The 14,716-nt window shown below is 42.6% G+C and overlaps 1 protein-coding gene across 1 annotated transcript in view; it reads left to right on the top strand.

The window, feature by feature from the left end:
• Positions 1-14,716, top strand: part of pmt (phosphoethanolamine methyltransferase) — a 67,851-nt gene that overhangs the window by 17,724 nt on the left and 35,411 nt on the right. The window contains 2 exon segments of the mRNA XM_034182267.1: positions 4,633-4,722; positions 4,828-4,917. Of these exon segments, the coding sequence (XP_034038158.1) occupies positions 4,633-4,722; positions 4,828-4,917 (180 nt within the window).

Below are 14,716 nucleotides of genomic sequence, written 5' to 3'. Positions count from 1 at the left end.
TGTGGACAACAAGACAACATGGGCACACAGCAGAAATTTATCACAGGTGCTACAACTCTTCCAGATAACCCTCTCAACTTGAGAGAACGTGTCATCATCATAATCGCTCATGAACTCGCTGAATCGGTGGCATCCACATCCTCGCTTTGCCATTGTTTACATGCGCTGTGAGACAGTGGAACTCTGCTGGCACCGCGGTGCATTCTGAGAAGTGTAGGCAGGGTCGAAAAATTTTACGGGCTTCACAGAGAATAAGGACTGTTACTACAGCTTTAAGGATGGCTTTAAGGACACTCGGCGCGCCATGCTCCGTGCCGCCATCGAGAGCCACAAACCACTGGATAATTTCTAAACGGATGGCTCTGTGGATCCGAGACCGTTGTGTGCACTTTCTCTGGTTATCACAAGAGCTGGACATCAGCCATTTTCCGGCAGATTTCACTTTTAACAAGAGATTTTGTCATGGAAAGCCGAGCGGAGGCTTCGCGCGTCACGACCGATGATTTTATAGGCTGTGAAGCCCGTAAAATTTTCACCGAAAGCCAGATAATTTTTTTGAATGGTTTCCAGCTGCCAGTCTCTAACAGTTTCTGAAAAAATTCTGATGGAAAAAAAGCCCAAATCATTCCGCCATTTCCTGACAATGAAAATCCGCCGAGGGGGCTGGACCACTCCTCACTCAAAGCCTGCTCACAGGCAAATGACGCAACCGACAGGTGTGGAAAAACTCACGCATGCGCACGAGGGTTCAAGCTTGTCTGACGCAATCACACATGATTCAAATCCATATGGTTTTTGAAAAAATAATAAGGTCAGATACTTTTCTAATAGACCTCATATATATATATATATATATATATATATATATATATATATATATATATATATATACAGTAGTGTTCAGAATAATAGTAGTGCTATGTGACTAAAAAGATTATGCAGGTGCAAAAAATTATAGGCTGTTCATCTACAATGATCTCCAATGCTTTAAAATGGACAAAAAAAAAAAAAACAGAGACGCGTGGAAGAAAACGGAAAACAACCATCTAAATGGATAGAAGAATAACCAGAATGGCAAAGGCTCACCCATTGATCAGCTCAAGGATGATCAAAGACAGTCTGGAGTTACCTGTAAGTGCTGTGACAGTTAGAAGACGCCTGTGTGAAGCTAATTTATTTGCAAGAATCCCCCGCAAAGTCCCTCTGTTAAATAAAAGACGTGCAGAAGAGGTTACAATTTGCCAAAGAACACATCAACTGGCCTAAAGAGAAATGGAGGAATATTTTGTGGACTGATGAGAGTAAAATTGTTCTTTTTGGGTCCAAGGGTTGCACACAGTTTGTGAGATGACCCCCAAACTCTGAATTCAAGCCACAGTTCACAGTGAAGACAGTGAAGCATGGTGGTGCAAGCATCATGATATGGGCATGTTTCTCCTACTATGGTGTTGGGCCTATATATCGCATACCAGGTATCATGGATCAGTTTGGATATGTCAAAATACTTGAAGAGGTCATGTTGCCTTATGCTGAAGAGGACATGCCCTTGAAATGGGTGTTTCAACAAGACAATGACCCCAAGCACACTAGTAAACAAGCAAAATCTTGGTTCCAAACCAACAAAATTAATGCCTCGCAGATGTGAAGAAATCATGAAAAACTGTGGTTATACAACTAAATACTACTTTAGTGATTCACAGGATTGCTAAAAAAAAGCAGTTTGAGCATAATAGTTTTGAGTTTGTAGCATCAACAGCAGATGCTACTATTATTGTGAACACCCCCTTTTCTACTTTTTTTTTTTACTAATAACCCAATTTCATAGCCTTAAGAGTGTGCATATCATGAATGTTTGGTATTGTTGGATTTGTGAGAATCTACTGGTACCTTGTTTCCCATGTAACAATAAGAAATATACTCAAAACCTGGATAAATGTTTTTAGTCACATAGCACTACTATTATTCTGAACACTACCATATATATATATACGAGGTCTGTCCGTAAAGTATCGTACCTTTTTATTTTTTTCAAAAACTATATGGATTTCATTCATATGTTTTTACGTCAGACATGCTTGAACCCTCGTGCGCATGCGTGAGTTTTTCCACGCCTGTCGGTGACGTCATTCGCCTGTGAGCACGCCTTGTGGAAGGAGTGGTCCCGCCCCCTCGTCGGATTTTCATTGTCTGGAAATGGCGGAATGAAAAGGACTTTTTTTCCATCAGAATTTTTTCAGAAGCTGTTAGAGACTGGCACCTGGAAACCATTCAAAAAATTTATCTGGCTTTCAGTGAAAATTTTACGGGCTTCACAGAGAATAAGGACTTTAACTACAGGTTTAAGGACCCCTTTAAAGGACGGTCGGTGCGCCGCGCTGCGAGCTGCGACGATGCGGCACAAACCACTGGATCATTTCTAAGCTGATGGCTCTGTGGATACGAGACCGTCGTGTGCTCTTTCTCTGGTTATCACAAGACCTGGACATCAGCCATTTTCCGGCAGATTTCACTTTTAACAAGAGATTTTGTCATGGAAAGCCACGCGGAGGCTTCGCGCGTCACGACCGATTCGCTGATGAAGCGAGACAAAGGAACACCTCCGTTTCGGCGTGTTAGAGGACAAGTTGGGACATGTCCAGCTCTCCACAAGTTCTTTTATACTCACTCGACTGGTAAGCACTGAAAGCCGAGATAGACATGTCCCAACTTGTCCTCTAACACGTCGAAACGGAGGTGTTCCTTTGTCTCGCTTCATCAGCGAATCGGTTGTGACGCGCGAAGCCTCCGTGCGGCTTTCCATGACAAAATCTCTTGTTAAAAGTGAAATCTGCCGGAAAATGGCTGATGTCCAGGTCTTGTTATAACCAGAGAAAGAGCACACGACGGTCTCGTATCCACAGAGCCATCAGCTTAGAAATGATCCAGTGGTTTGTGCCGCATCGTCGCAGCTCGCAGCGCGGCGCACCGATCGTCCTTTAAAGGGGTCCTTAAACCTGTAGTTAAAGTCCTTATTCTCTGTGAAGCCCGTAAAATTTTCACTGAAAGCCAGATAAATTTTTTGAATGGTTTCCAGGTGCCAGTCTCTAACAGCTTCTGAAAAAATTCTGATGGAAAAAAAGTCCTTTTCATTCCGCCATTTCCAGACAATGAAAATCCGACGAGGGGGCGGGACCACTCCTTCCACAAGGCGTGCTCACAGGCGAATGACGTCACCGACAGGCGTGGAAAAACTCATGCATGCGCACGAGGGTTCAAGCATGTCTGACGTAAAAACATATGAATGAAATCCATATAGTTTTTGAAAAAAATAAAAAGGTACGATACTTTACGGACAGACCTCGTATATATATATATATATATATATATAGTTGCACTGAAAGAATAAAACACCACTTAATTAGCTACAGGAGAGTTGGTTTTCCCTTGCAATGTTAATATTTATGACACATAGCTCTGTGAGCTTCAGCCTAATATTAGTAATAAAGCTCGTAGCAACAACACCTAAAGCTCCAAAACTATGCACAAGTAGACCTAATAAATGTCTTAAAATAGTTTGTCCAACACAAAACACAACATGTGGCTACAGACAAGCCACACCACCTATTATTATTATCTGTGCCTATGCTGGAATAAGGCAGAGAACTCTTCAAATTATTGTTCATTACTTTCCATTTCAATCATCCTCACAGGTGAAATGTTCATCCACAACCTTTGAACTGGCGATGCGCAGTTTATAGCTGCACAAGAAGGCTTTTTTTTTTTTATAACAAAATCACAAAGAATAAAGTTGCGTGCGCCTGGTTAAAGATCAGTAGAAAAGGGTGTTCAGGAGCGGGATATGCGAGTGGTAATACGGCGGCCAATTTGCTTCAACAATATTGGCTAATGAGCTATCCAGTATTGGGATCAGTGGGGATTCTGGGATGGACATGGTGACAGCCAATCAGAGTAGAGAGGTACTGTGACATCACTGGATGGTCTCTCTCTGGTTGCTAATCCAACATGGTGGAAAACGTTCCGAAACTACGGACGTTTTGTGTAAATGTAACATGTTCTAATATATTATGTAAAAGCCAGTGAGAAATAAACTCTTCTTAAACTAAAAATGCTGTTTTTGTAACCTGATAACACCTCTGAATTGATTTTACAAGGCATCTCACATTTACAAGGCATCACCCGTAGTCAAACGTAACTTCTGGTCTTTTCAAAAGCTCATGTATGCACACACATGCCCTCCAAAAGGTAAATAAATTTTTTGCTGTGGAATTCCCCTGAAATAAATATGTTCTCTTTATTACACTGAGGTGTAATTTTCCAGTGTGCAGGAATGGTATGATGGTATCACTTATTCAGAAAGAATTATCTGTCAAAGAAGTCAGTTGTGTGCAAATCAACAGTTCCACATAACTGTTGAACTGAATGGTATCTTTTGAATGGTAGATATTCTTTTCCAAGTTAGTATTAATGTTGAAATTAAAAGGATGCACTTACTGCAGCATAAAAGGTGCACCTTTTTCATCTGCATCATAATGCCCATCCTTATGTTAAGGAGTGAATAAGTACTGAAGCCTTTTGTAGGACGATCTTTCTCAGGGCTGAGAGGAACAGGCTGAGTCTTCTTTGTACCAACAGGAGTTTGTGGGCTTGCTGAACCTGAAACCTGGTCAAAAAGTTTTGGATGTTGGCTGTGGCATTGGTGGAGGAGACTTCTACATGGCAAAGGAAAGCACTGCATATTAACATAGTATATGTATATCATGGTATTAAAATGCTGTAAAAGTGATTGCAGGGCCAATGATGATTGTGATCATGATTGTTATATTTCAGACTTTTGGAGTAGAAGTTTATGGAATTGACTTGTCAGAAAACATGGTGACCATCGCTGTGGAGAGGGCGAACGTGGAGAAGTTGCCACTGGTATGTTGAACTCTACCTGATCCTGGTGATCAAATGATGTTTAAACATCAGAAAAAGTGTGGCTGGGAATATTGGTCCACTCTCATAGCATCTGTAAAGGTTTGTCACTAAATTTTGAGGTTCTTCCAAAGCAGTCAATTTGACAGTTAAATTAATTTTTTAAAAATACACTTACATTTGACTACAATTTATAATTATGTAATATTGTGCTAAATCCAAAGGAATGCAGTTTCCACTATTTTGAGTCATATGCATTAAAAATGGGTGGACTTACAACTTGACTAATTTCAGTTCTCAAGGCTAAATTTTATGCTCATTACATTTTATTTATTTTAACTAGTTCACTCAAAAAGTATGTCTAGATAGTCTTGAATTTTTTAGACCGGCTCCTACTTACCTTGAGTTTGGGGAAGATGCTGTGATCTTTGCAGAGTTGATGGATACTCTGATTGTAGCACTTGAGAAGCTGAGTGAGATCAAGTGTCTGGGTTTGTAATTGTCCTGGATCAAGACAAACATCCAGGGCCCGAATTCACAAAGATTCTCAGAGTCCTGTCAGAGAGCTTCCAACTTAAGGTGCACTGACACGAGCATGCCTGAGACTCACGCAATAGCATGAACGGTGTTGACGATCCCACCCGCGGTGTTCACAGCTGGATGCTGTTCTTTGTTCTACCGGCTGCCTCGTGCTCTGCGCTGGACGCTGCGTATATAAAATAATTTTTTCATGGCGGATTAATCTTTTTTTTCTGCAAATTGGCTGTTGAAAATGGCTCTAATCACTTCCTGAATCACAGAACAGGCTGCATCCAGAGCCATTCGCATGCCTAACAAGCTGCAGAAAGCATTTGAGCGATCTAAAAAGGTAATTTGTCTTGTTTACATAGTCATGGCTTGATAAAACAGTTGTGTTCTTTCCTTCTTGTCTGCAGCTGTTAAAGTATGTTTATAACAGATTTAAGTTCCTGTTATAATCCTTCAGACGAGCTGCGCTAAGATGCGAGCCGCTGATGTCACCACTCACTCTGTTCACTTCTTTACTCCACTTGACGAATTGCACATAGTGTTGGAGATCGTGCCACATAGCACGACATTTGTGCGTGAAAGATTTTTTGAACATTTCAAAATTCTCTGCACAATAGCACGCACTGGCATCCCTCTGGCATCCTGTCTGCACCAATCGTGATGGGTTGTGAAGCAAAGGCATGCTCGTGTCAGTGCACCTTTAGCCTAAAGATTCCTAGCAAGGCATTGTAGCCTCAGAGTGATCCTGAAGTTTCTGAGGGCAACTCTGAGCAAGGAGGGGACAGAATCTTTTATCTTCATGAGGAGGTGTGTGTGGTCAACCCTATTGGTAGGTATGATGCAGTCTTATACAAGCTGTGACTGGTTGTCACAAAAAGAAAGAAAAAACAAATGCGCTCTGCTCTCCAAGTTATGAAAGGACTGTAAAATCAACTGATCTGCAACCCCAATTCCAGTGAAGTTGGGACATTGTGTAAAATGTAAATAAACACAGAATACAATGATTTACAAATCCTCTTCAACCTATATTCAGTTGAATACACCACAAAGACAAGATATTTAATGCTCAAACTGATAAACTTTATTGTTTTTGTGCAAATATTTGCTCATTTTGAAATGGATGCCTGCAACACGTTTCAAAAAAAGCTGGGATGGGGCAACAAAAGACTGGGAAAGTTGATGAATGCTCAAAGAACACCTAATTGGAAACAGGTTAGTGTCATGATTGGGTATAAAAGGAGCATCCCCAAATGGCTCAGCCCTTCACAAGCAAAGATGGGGTGAGGATCACCTGTGTGTGAACAACTGCATGAAAAAATAGTCCAGCAGTTCAAGAACAATGTTTCTCAATGTTCAACTGCAAGGAATTTATGGATTCCATCATCTACAGTCTATAATATAATCAGAAAATTCAGAGAATCTGGAGAACTTTCTACACGTAAGCAGCAAGGCCGAAAAACAACATTGAATGCCCGTGACCTTCGATCCTTCAGGTGGCACTCCATTAAAAACCGACATCATTGTGTAAACGATCTTACCGCGTGGGCTCAGGAACACTTTAGAAAACCATTGTCAGTTGACACAGTTCGTCACTACATCTACAAGTGCAAGTTAAAACTCTACCATGCAAAACGAAAGCCATACATCAGCAACATCCAGAAACGCCGCTACCTTCTCTGGGCCCGAGCTCATTTGAAATGGATAGACGCAAAGTGGAAAAGTGTGCTGTGGTCTGAGTCCACATTTCAAATTACTTTTGGAAAACATGGATGTCATGCCCTCCAGACAAAAGACGAAAAAGACCATCCAGATTGTTACCAGCGCAAAGTTCAAAAGCCAGCATCTGTGATGGTATGGGGGTGTGTTTGTGCCCATAGCATGGGCAACTTACACATTTGGGATGGCACCATCAATGCTGAAAGGTACATCCAGGTTTTGGGGCAACACATGCTGCCATCCAAGCAACGTCTTTTTCAGGGACATCCCTGCTTATTTCAGCAAGACAATGCCAAGCCAAATTCTGCACATGTTACAACTACGTGGCTTGGTAGTCAAAGAGTGCCTGTGGCCTGCCTGCAGTCCAGACCTGTCGCCCATTGAAAATGTGTGGCGCATTATGAAGCACAAAATACACTCACCAAAAATATTGAGTAATGAGTTCATCTCATACAAAATGGGAGCAAAACCAAAAGTGTTGCGTTTATATTTTTGTTGAGTGTACAACAACGGAGACCCAGACTGTTGAATAACTGAAGTCGTACATCAAGCAAGAATGGGAAAGAATTCCACCTGCAAAGCTTCAACAATTAGTGTCCTCAGTTCCCAAACACTTATTGAGTGTTGTGAGAAGGAAAGGTGATGTAACACAGTGGTCACCATACCACTGTCCCAGCTTTTTTGAAACATGTTGCAGGCATCCATTTCAAAATGAGCAAATATTTGCACAAAAACAATAAAGTTTATCAGTTTGAACATTAAATATCTTGTCTTTGTGGTGTATTCAATTGAATGTAGGTTGAAGAGGATTTGCAAATTATTGTATTCTGTTTTTATTTACATTTTACACAGCATCCCAACTTCACTGGAATTGGGGTTGTATAACATGAACTGTATTAAGAAATGTGTAATCTTGAAAATAATTTAATGTTATGATGATGAAAGTCAGCAAAATTAAATGAATTGTTACACAGCTTCAAAATGTTTGAACGCACTTCATTCACATGCAGATTATTATATTTACTCTCCTTTCTGGTTATTTTACAACTTAATGTATTTGATATGAATGGTGGCTGCAGACTGTCAGCAATTCCTGTAATTGCTGGCATCCTTATAAAAAGCAATTTGATTTGGCCAAATGACCAAAACAACAAATGTAATGGATTTTTAAAAAAAAGAACTAGAAAGCCCAACTGGACAGAAGAACAGTGCCTGCTGTTGGCACAGCTCATGGAGGAGAATAAATGAGTTTTCAGAGGAAAATTGGGTAACACTTTATATTAACTGCATGCTATAAAGCATTGGTAAAGCATTTATAAAGTGTAAGTAAATGCTTAAATAACAGCTTGTAAAACATTTACAAAGCATTCTTTTTTATTAGCTACTCAGTGGTAAGAAAATAAATAGATGGCTTAATAATTATTAATAACAAAATATTTAATATCTTTATAAAACATTTATAAATTATTTTTTTAATTCTCTATAAACCATTTAAGAAAAGTTGATCATTAATAATTCATCATTTACAAACGTAAAATCAGACACTATTCATTAGTGATAAAAACAGTTTACAAATCATATTTGTATTGTCTTTACATTTTTTTTCCTCACAAAATATTAAGCCTTTACTAAGCCTTAATAAACCATTAGTTGGTGGTCAATGTATCGGTTATAACATTTGTAACGATTGCATTCACTACTTTTCCTGATTCCTCAATACTGTTATGTGTCGACGCAGGTTGAGGAGCGGACCTGCGTCAGACGGAACCCAGCGCTAAAAATAACCATAACCAAAATGTCCAGCCACACCCCCCAACACACAACAGTACCCCCCCTTTAACGGGAAGCCTCCCGGCGACCGAACAGACCAGGCCCGAGAACAGCACCTCCCTCCGGGGTCCTCGTCAGGAAGCAGACAGCACAACGCTCCCAAGGTCCACCACAGACAGCAGGACAGGGCACCGCAGCTGGAAGGCCGGCTGGCATCAACAAAAACCCCAAAACAGTCCCTAGTATAATCCAACACACAAGAAAAAACATAAAACCCACCCAAAACCTCCCCAGGGGACCGTCCCATCTAACCCCGGGAAGAAAATAAAAACTCCCAAACGCAAAAACCCAACACAGCCCCACAAACACAATACAACATAAATGCATAAAAGAAAAAATAACAAACAACCCCCCCAGAACGACCTGCAGAGCCCCCCCCCCCCCACCCCCGAAGGCCTTTACCGCCAGTTCCAGGAGGAACAGCCAGAACCAGATCCCACAAGGTCCCCAGGTGTACTTGGAGCAAACGGCACCCCCAGAGGACCGTACCATCAACCCCGGAACCCCAGACCCGGCCACACTTGGCTAGTCGGCCCCAAGCCAATCCCCCCCAGAGACCGTCCCATCAACCCTGGAGGTGGAACCTGGAAGGAAACAAAATAAAATCAAAATCCAACCCCCGGAGGACTACCAAAAACAACCCCGGGGGGATATAAAACGACCGTAAACCCTGTTACCTTCCCCGGCACCCCGAAAGACCCCAGGTCCCTCCCAGAGCCCCTTGGCGGCTCAATTTTGGCGAACGGCTTCAAAAACATTAAGCCGGGGAAGGGAACAGGAAAAACTAACCCCGGCAACACCAATGACAAACGGTACAAAGGCTCACCGAGGCTGGAGTGGAACCGGGCCCTAACCAACCAAGAAAATGCCCCTAACACCCCCCCCCCCCCAGGTGCAGAGGTCTTCTGAGAACGCTCAGCGTGACCAACTTGCACCACCCCACAACCACAAGACAACGGTCTTGGGGCAAGTGAGGTTGGGGTTAGGGATGTAGGGAAATAAAAAACAACAAAATAAAATGACCCTACAACCCAAACAGAAAATACCTAAAAACACATAAAAAATAACAATCAAGTGAGCCCAGACGGGCTTCTAACCGCCTAACGTTCACTCCACCAGACACGCCTCTGACTCCCTAAACAATTATAACCCCTATTCAAAGAAAACAAACATTAACCCATACAAGTTTTTTTTTTCTTTTTTGTGTGTGTGTGTTATTTGCCTGTCCCAGAACACCTGGAGATACGTCACCAGAGAACATTGCATCAAAATGAAGCACAGGCTTCAACGCTCCCGCATAAGGCTCCGGACGACAAACAATCAGTTCGGACGCCTGATCTCTGGGAGACGGAGTTATCTGCACCAGTATCGATGGTGCCGCAGCTGGAGCAGCAGGAAGCGAACGGCTTGCGCTACAAGCTCCGCAACACGGGCGTCCGCTGGCCCAATTGGCTTGTGAGATGCGGCAATTGTTCCCATATTTTTCTCCAAGGTGTTCTTGAACTTTTTTGGCGAAAGGAACCGCCTCTGCCGCTGGGTCCATTATGGAATGGCCGGGAACTACTGTTATGTGTCGACGCGGGTTGAGGAGCGGACCTGCATCAGACGGAACCCAGCGCTAAAAATAACCAGAAAGCGGTTCCAATAACAAAAACAATTTCTTTATTTCACCCGCTGGTGCATATAAAGTGTAAAAACGAAAATAGCGTCCTTCTGGTGGAGTGAAGGCTGGCACGCTCTCCAGCACCCAAAAGGATCGAAGCCCGGCGCTCCTGGACTCACCACTACCCGCCAAACCCCACTCCCCAGGTGGACACGACAAACCGACTCTCTGCGAAGGATAGAAGGGGTGAGGTAAGTCGCAGTTACAACTAATATCCTTCAAAAGGCACACACTATCAGCAACACATTCAGGTCTGTATTTTAAGCTTTATGCAAATGAGCAGCTTCTCACAACAGGTGGAGGATCACTTGTCCGCACGCCACAGCAGTGAGAAGCAGCCTGCAACCATTCTGCATCACAATTCAAATATACTGCGTAACAAAATACCAAGTTACTATCAACAATTAGTCAAATACTTAATCACCTCTGATGTGTGCTGACAGCATGTGTCCCTCACCCTTCCTCCTCACGGGCTCAATGTGTCAAACCCAGGCGCGGTCCTCAGCGTCTCACAAACGAACATCACAAGGTCGAGTTCCCGGCAGTTCTGCTTGAATCACACATGACTTAAATGCAGAACGCCATCCAATTATCGCTTCAGCTGAAAGTCTTTAAGGCTGCACGTGAGCACCATTCACAGGTGCTGCACATGATGTTGATGAGGGTGAAGGACTCTTCAGCCAGCACCTTCTCCACAGACAAATCAGTTTTCATGCCACCTGGAGAGCAAAGAAAAGAAAAGAACACCAAAATGTCCACCACACCCCCCAACACAACAAATACTTTATGTATCATTTGTTAATAATCAAAATCAAATCAAATTTAGTAATTTATGTAGTGCCAAATCACGACTAGTCGCCTCAAGATGCATCACAAACATCATTTAAAGGCAGAATAAAATTAATTAAGATTAAAAACACAATAAAAACTTAAAACATAAATAAGTAAAAGGAATAAAATAAATAAAAGGAATAAAAGAAGACACAATCATATAAAATACTCAATCAAACAGGGAAAAAAGGTGTGTCTTCAATCTAGCCTTAAAAGTCTCCACAGAGTCCGACTGTCGGATCTGTGCAGGCAGATCATTCCACAGAGCTGGGGCGCGGTGAGAAAAGGCTCTGTCAACCGCTGACTTTTATTCACCCTTGGGACACACAATAGACCTGTAACCTGTGAATGCAGGGCCCGAGCTAGTATGTTGGGCTCAACCAGGCTGGCCACGTAGGGGGGTGCCAGTCCATGAACAATTTTATAGACCAATAATAACAATTTAAAATCCAATCTCAAAGAGTCCGGAAGCCAGTGAAGGGATGCCAGAACCGGCGTAATTGGTCAAACCTTCTGCTTGTGTCAGACGTCTGGCAGCAGCGTTTTGAACCAGTTGAAGACCCCTGATGTTGGACTGCGGTAAAACAGAAAACAGAGCATTACAATAATCCAATCTCGAAGAAATAAAGCATGAATCAGAGTCTCAGCATCAGCCATAGACAGGATGGGAAGAATCTTCGCTATATTTCTTAGATGGATGAAAGTAGTCCTTGTAATGTCCCTAATGTGGAGGTCAAAGGACAGTGTAGGATCAAAAATTACCCCAATGTTCCTCACTTTGTCAGTATGATGTATAACACACAAACCCAGGGTAAATGCTAGCTGATCAAATTGATGCCGATGTCTTGCTGGACCAAGAACCATCATTTCAGTCTTATCAGAATTCAAAATTAGAAATCCAAGTTCTCACTGCTACAAGGTAGTCTTCTAAAGAGTTTATGTGGACAAGATTTCCAGCAGTTATTGGCATGTATAATTGAGTGTCATCAGCATAGGAATGAAAAGCAACCCCAAAATGCCGCATTATGTTACCAAGGGGTGCTATATAGTAAGTCCCTTCGGCTGCTCCCTTGTTTGCACTTGGGGTTGCCACAGCAAATCCAAGGTGGATCTGCATGTTGAATTGGCACAAGTTTTATGCCGGATGCCCTTCCTGACGCAACTCCACATTACATGAAGAAATGTGGCAGGGGTGGGATTTGAACCCGGAACCTTCTGAACTGAAACCAAGCTCAATTAACCACTGGCCTATACAGGGAAAAAAGCAGGGGGCCTAGAATGGATCCCTGCGGATCCCCAAACTTCGTGCCCCTAAAATCAGAGGTACTGTCATTGCACAAAACACAGTGGGAATGACCAGACAGATAAGACGTCAACCACGCAAGGGCAGTTCCAGTAATCCCTAAACAATTTAGCCTATCAAGTAGATATGATGATCAACGGTGTCAAACGCAGCACTGTGATCCAACAACACCAAGACTGTCGTGATATCCGAGTCTATTGCTCGCAGACGATCATTCACTAATTTAATGTGCTGTCTCTGTGGAGTGATATTTCTAAACGCAGACTGCAATGGCTCAAAAAGATATTCTCAGTAAGGTGGTCAACAAGCTGCCGTGAACCACCTTTTCAAGAATTTTATAGCAGAATGATAGATTTGATATCGGCTTATAATTTTTCAATTACAAACGGATCGAGATTAGATTTCTTGAGTACTGGTTTAAACCACTGCAGATTTAAAACAATTGGAACAGATCCAGAGTTTAGTGAAAGGTTAAACAATTTCCAGCACAACTCAGCCCAAGAGTGGGCCACAGATCCTTCAACAATTTTGTGGTATGTGATCAAATAAACAGGTTGTGCTTTTTGTGGACATCACACGTTTCATTAACACGCCTGGTGAAATACTATTAAATCCCATGAATCTTTGTAGTACCTCAATGGTAGCCCCCACCTCATAGCTGGGTACAATGACTGGACCAAGTATGCTGGAGATGTACTCAACCTAATATCTTCTATTTTCTTCTCAAACTAGTCCAGAAAGTCCTGGTGCTGAAAAGGTGAGAACGACCAGCAGGTGGGTGTCCACGAAAAAGAAATGCCACTGTATCAAACAAAAACTTTGAGTTATGCTTCCTTTCAGAGTATCAGGCTTGCTCGTAGCCAATAGAGCATGCTTATAATCAAAATATTGCTTCACGCCACGCAAGGTGGAACACCTCTAGTTTGGAACTACACCATTTCCGTTAAAACCCTCTAGCCTTCTGCCTAAAGTCACGCAACTAACTGTGAACCAAGGTATCTGTGCCTTGGGAAGGCATGCCTAGTAGCAGAGGCCCGCAATCTTATCAAGTGTGGTTTTTAGCACTAAATTCAGGCTATCCGCAGTGGCGGCGTGGCCCATAGGGGGCGCTCGGGCGCTGCCCTCCTAGATGTGGAGGGGAAAAGTCATAATATATATATTTAAAAAGTATTATCAGTGTCAGTTTTACTTAATAGTATGTGCTACATGTATATGAATGATTAAAACAATACTTCCTCCAACTGACTCTCATTCAACAGTGCATTTCCACCGACAGAAGCATAGAGCCGTATCATTCTCGTCTTGGGCGGTCATTCAAAGCGCCCTTGAAGTGCAGCGAACTAACCAATTGTATGTAGTTGCTAGGGAAAATTAATAAATATTTGGCAATCAACATTGCCAAAATTAATGACTTTGGGGCGCCGAATTTTAGCCCTTGCTACAAAAATGCGGGAACGTTAGATTACAGTCAGTGATACACGTGACGCTGCAGCTAATGGCTGTCAGTCAGTCAGGCAGGAAGAGATGATGGTGACGACGACGTTTGGGTTATATTTATTTATTTTATTTTGTCTCCGTGTGTTTTGCTGGAGTAAGTTGAAGAACTCTTCGGAGGTTTAAAAGGGACAAAACTAATCAAATCAATGACACCAAGTTTGGCGGGGATCCTTTTGGAGGCTGCATGGAGGTGCGCACATCAGATCTGTTCTCGTGGTTTAATGACAATTGCACATCCCGTTTGGAGGAGACACGTTTGTCTGACTCGTTATAAACCAGTGTCAGGCTTTATTCACACTGTCAGCGCGCACTCACGTCACGGAGGCTGGCTGATCTGCGCTCTTTACTGCGGGGTGGAAAGGAGCGCATCCCCTCTGCCAGCTGCGGACTGGAATCTGAAGTGGATCCTCTGGATCCACTTCAGATCAGCTGAT

The sequence above is a fragment of the Thalassophryne amazonica genome, chromosome 11 (genome assembly GCF_902500255.1).
Source record: "Thalassophryne amazonica chromosome 11, fThaAma1.1, whole genome shotgun sequence".
NCBI lineage: Eukaryota > Metazoa > Chordata > Actinopteri > Batrachoidiformes > Batrachoididae > Thalassophryne > Thalassophryne amazonica.
The sequence above is the reverse complement of the archived record's forward strand: the minus strand, read 5'-3'. Positions and strand labels throughout refer to the sequence as shown.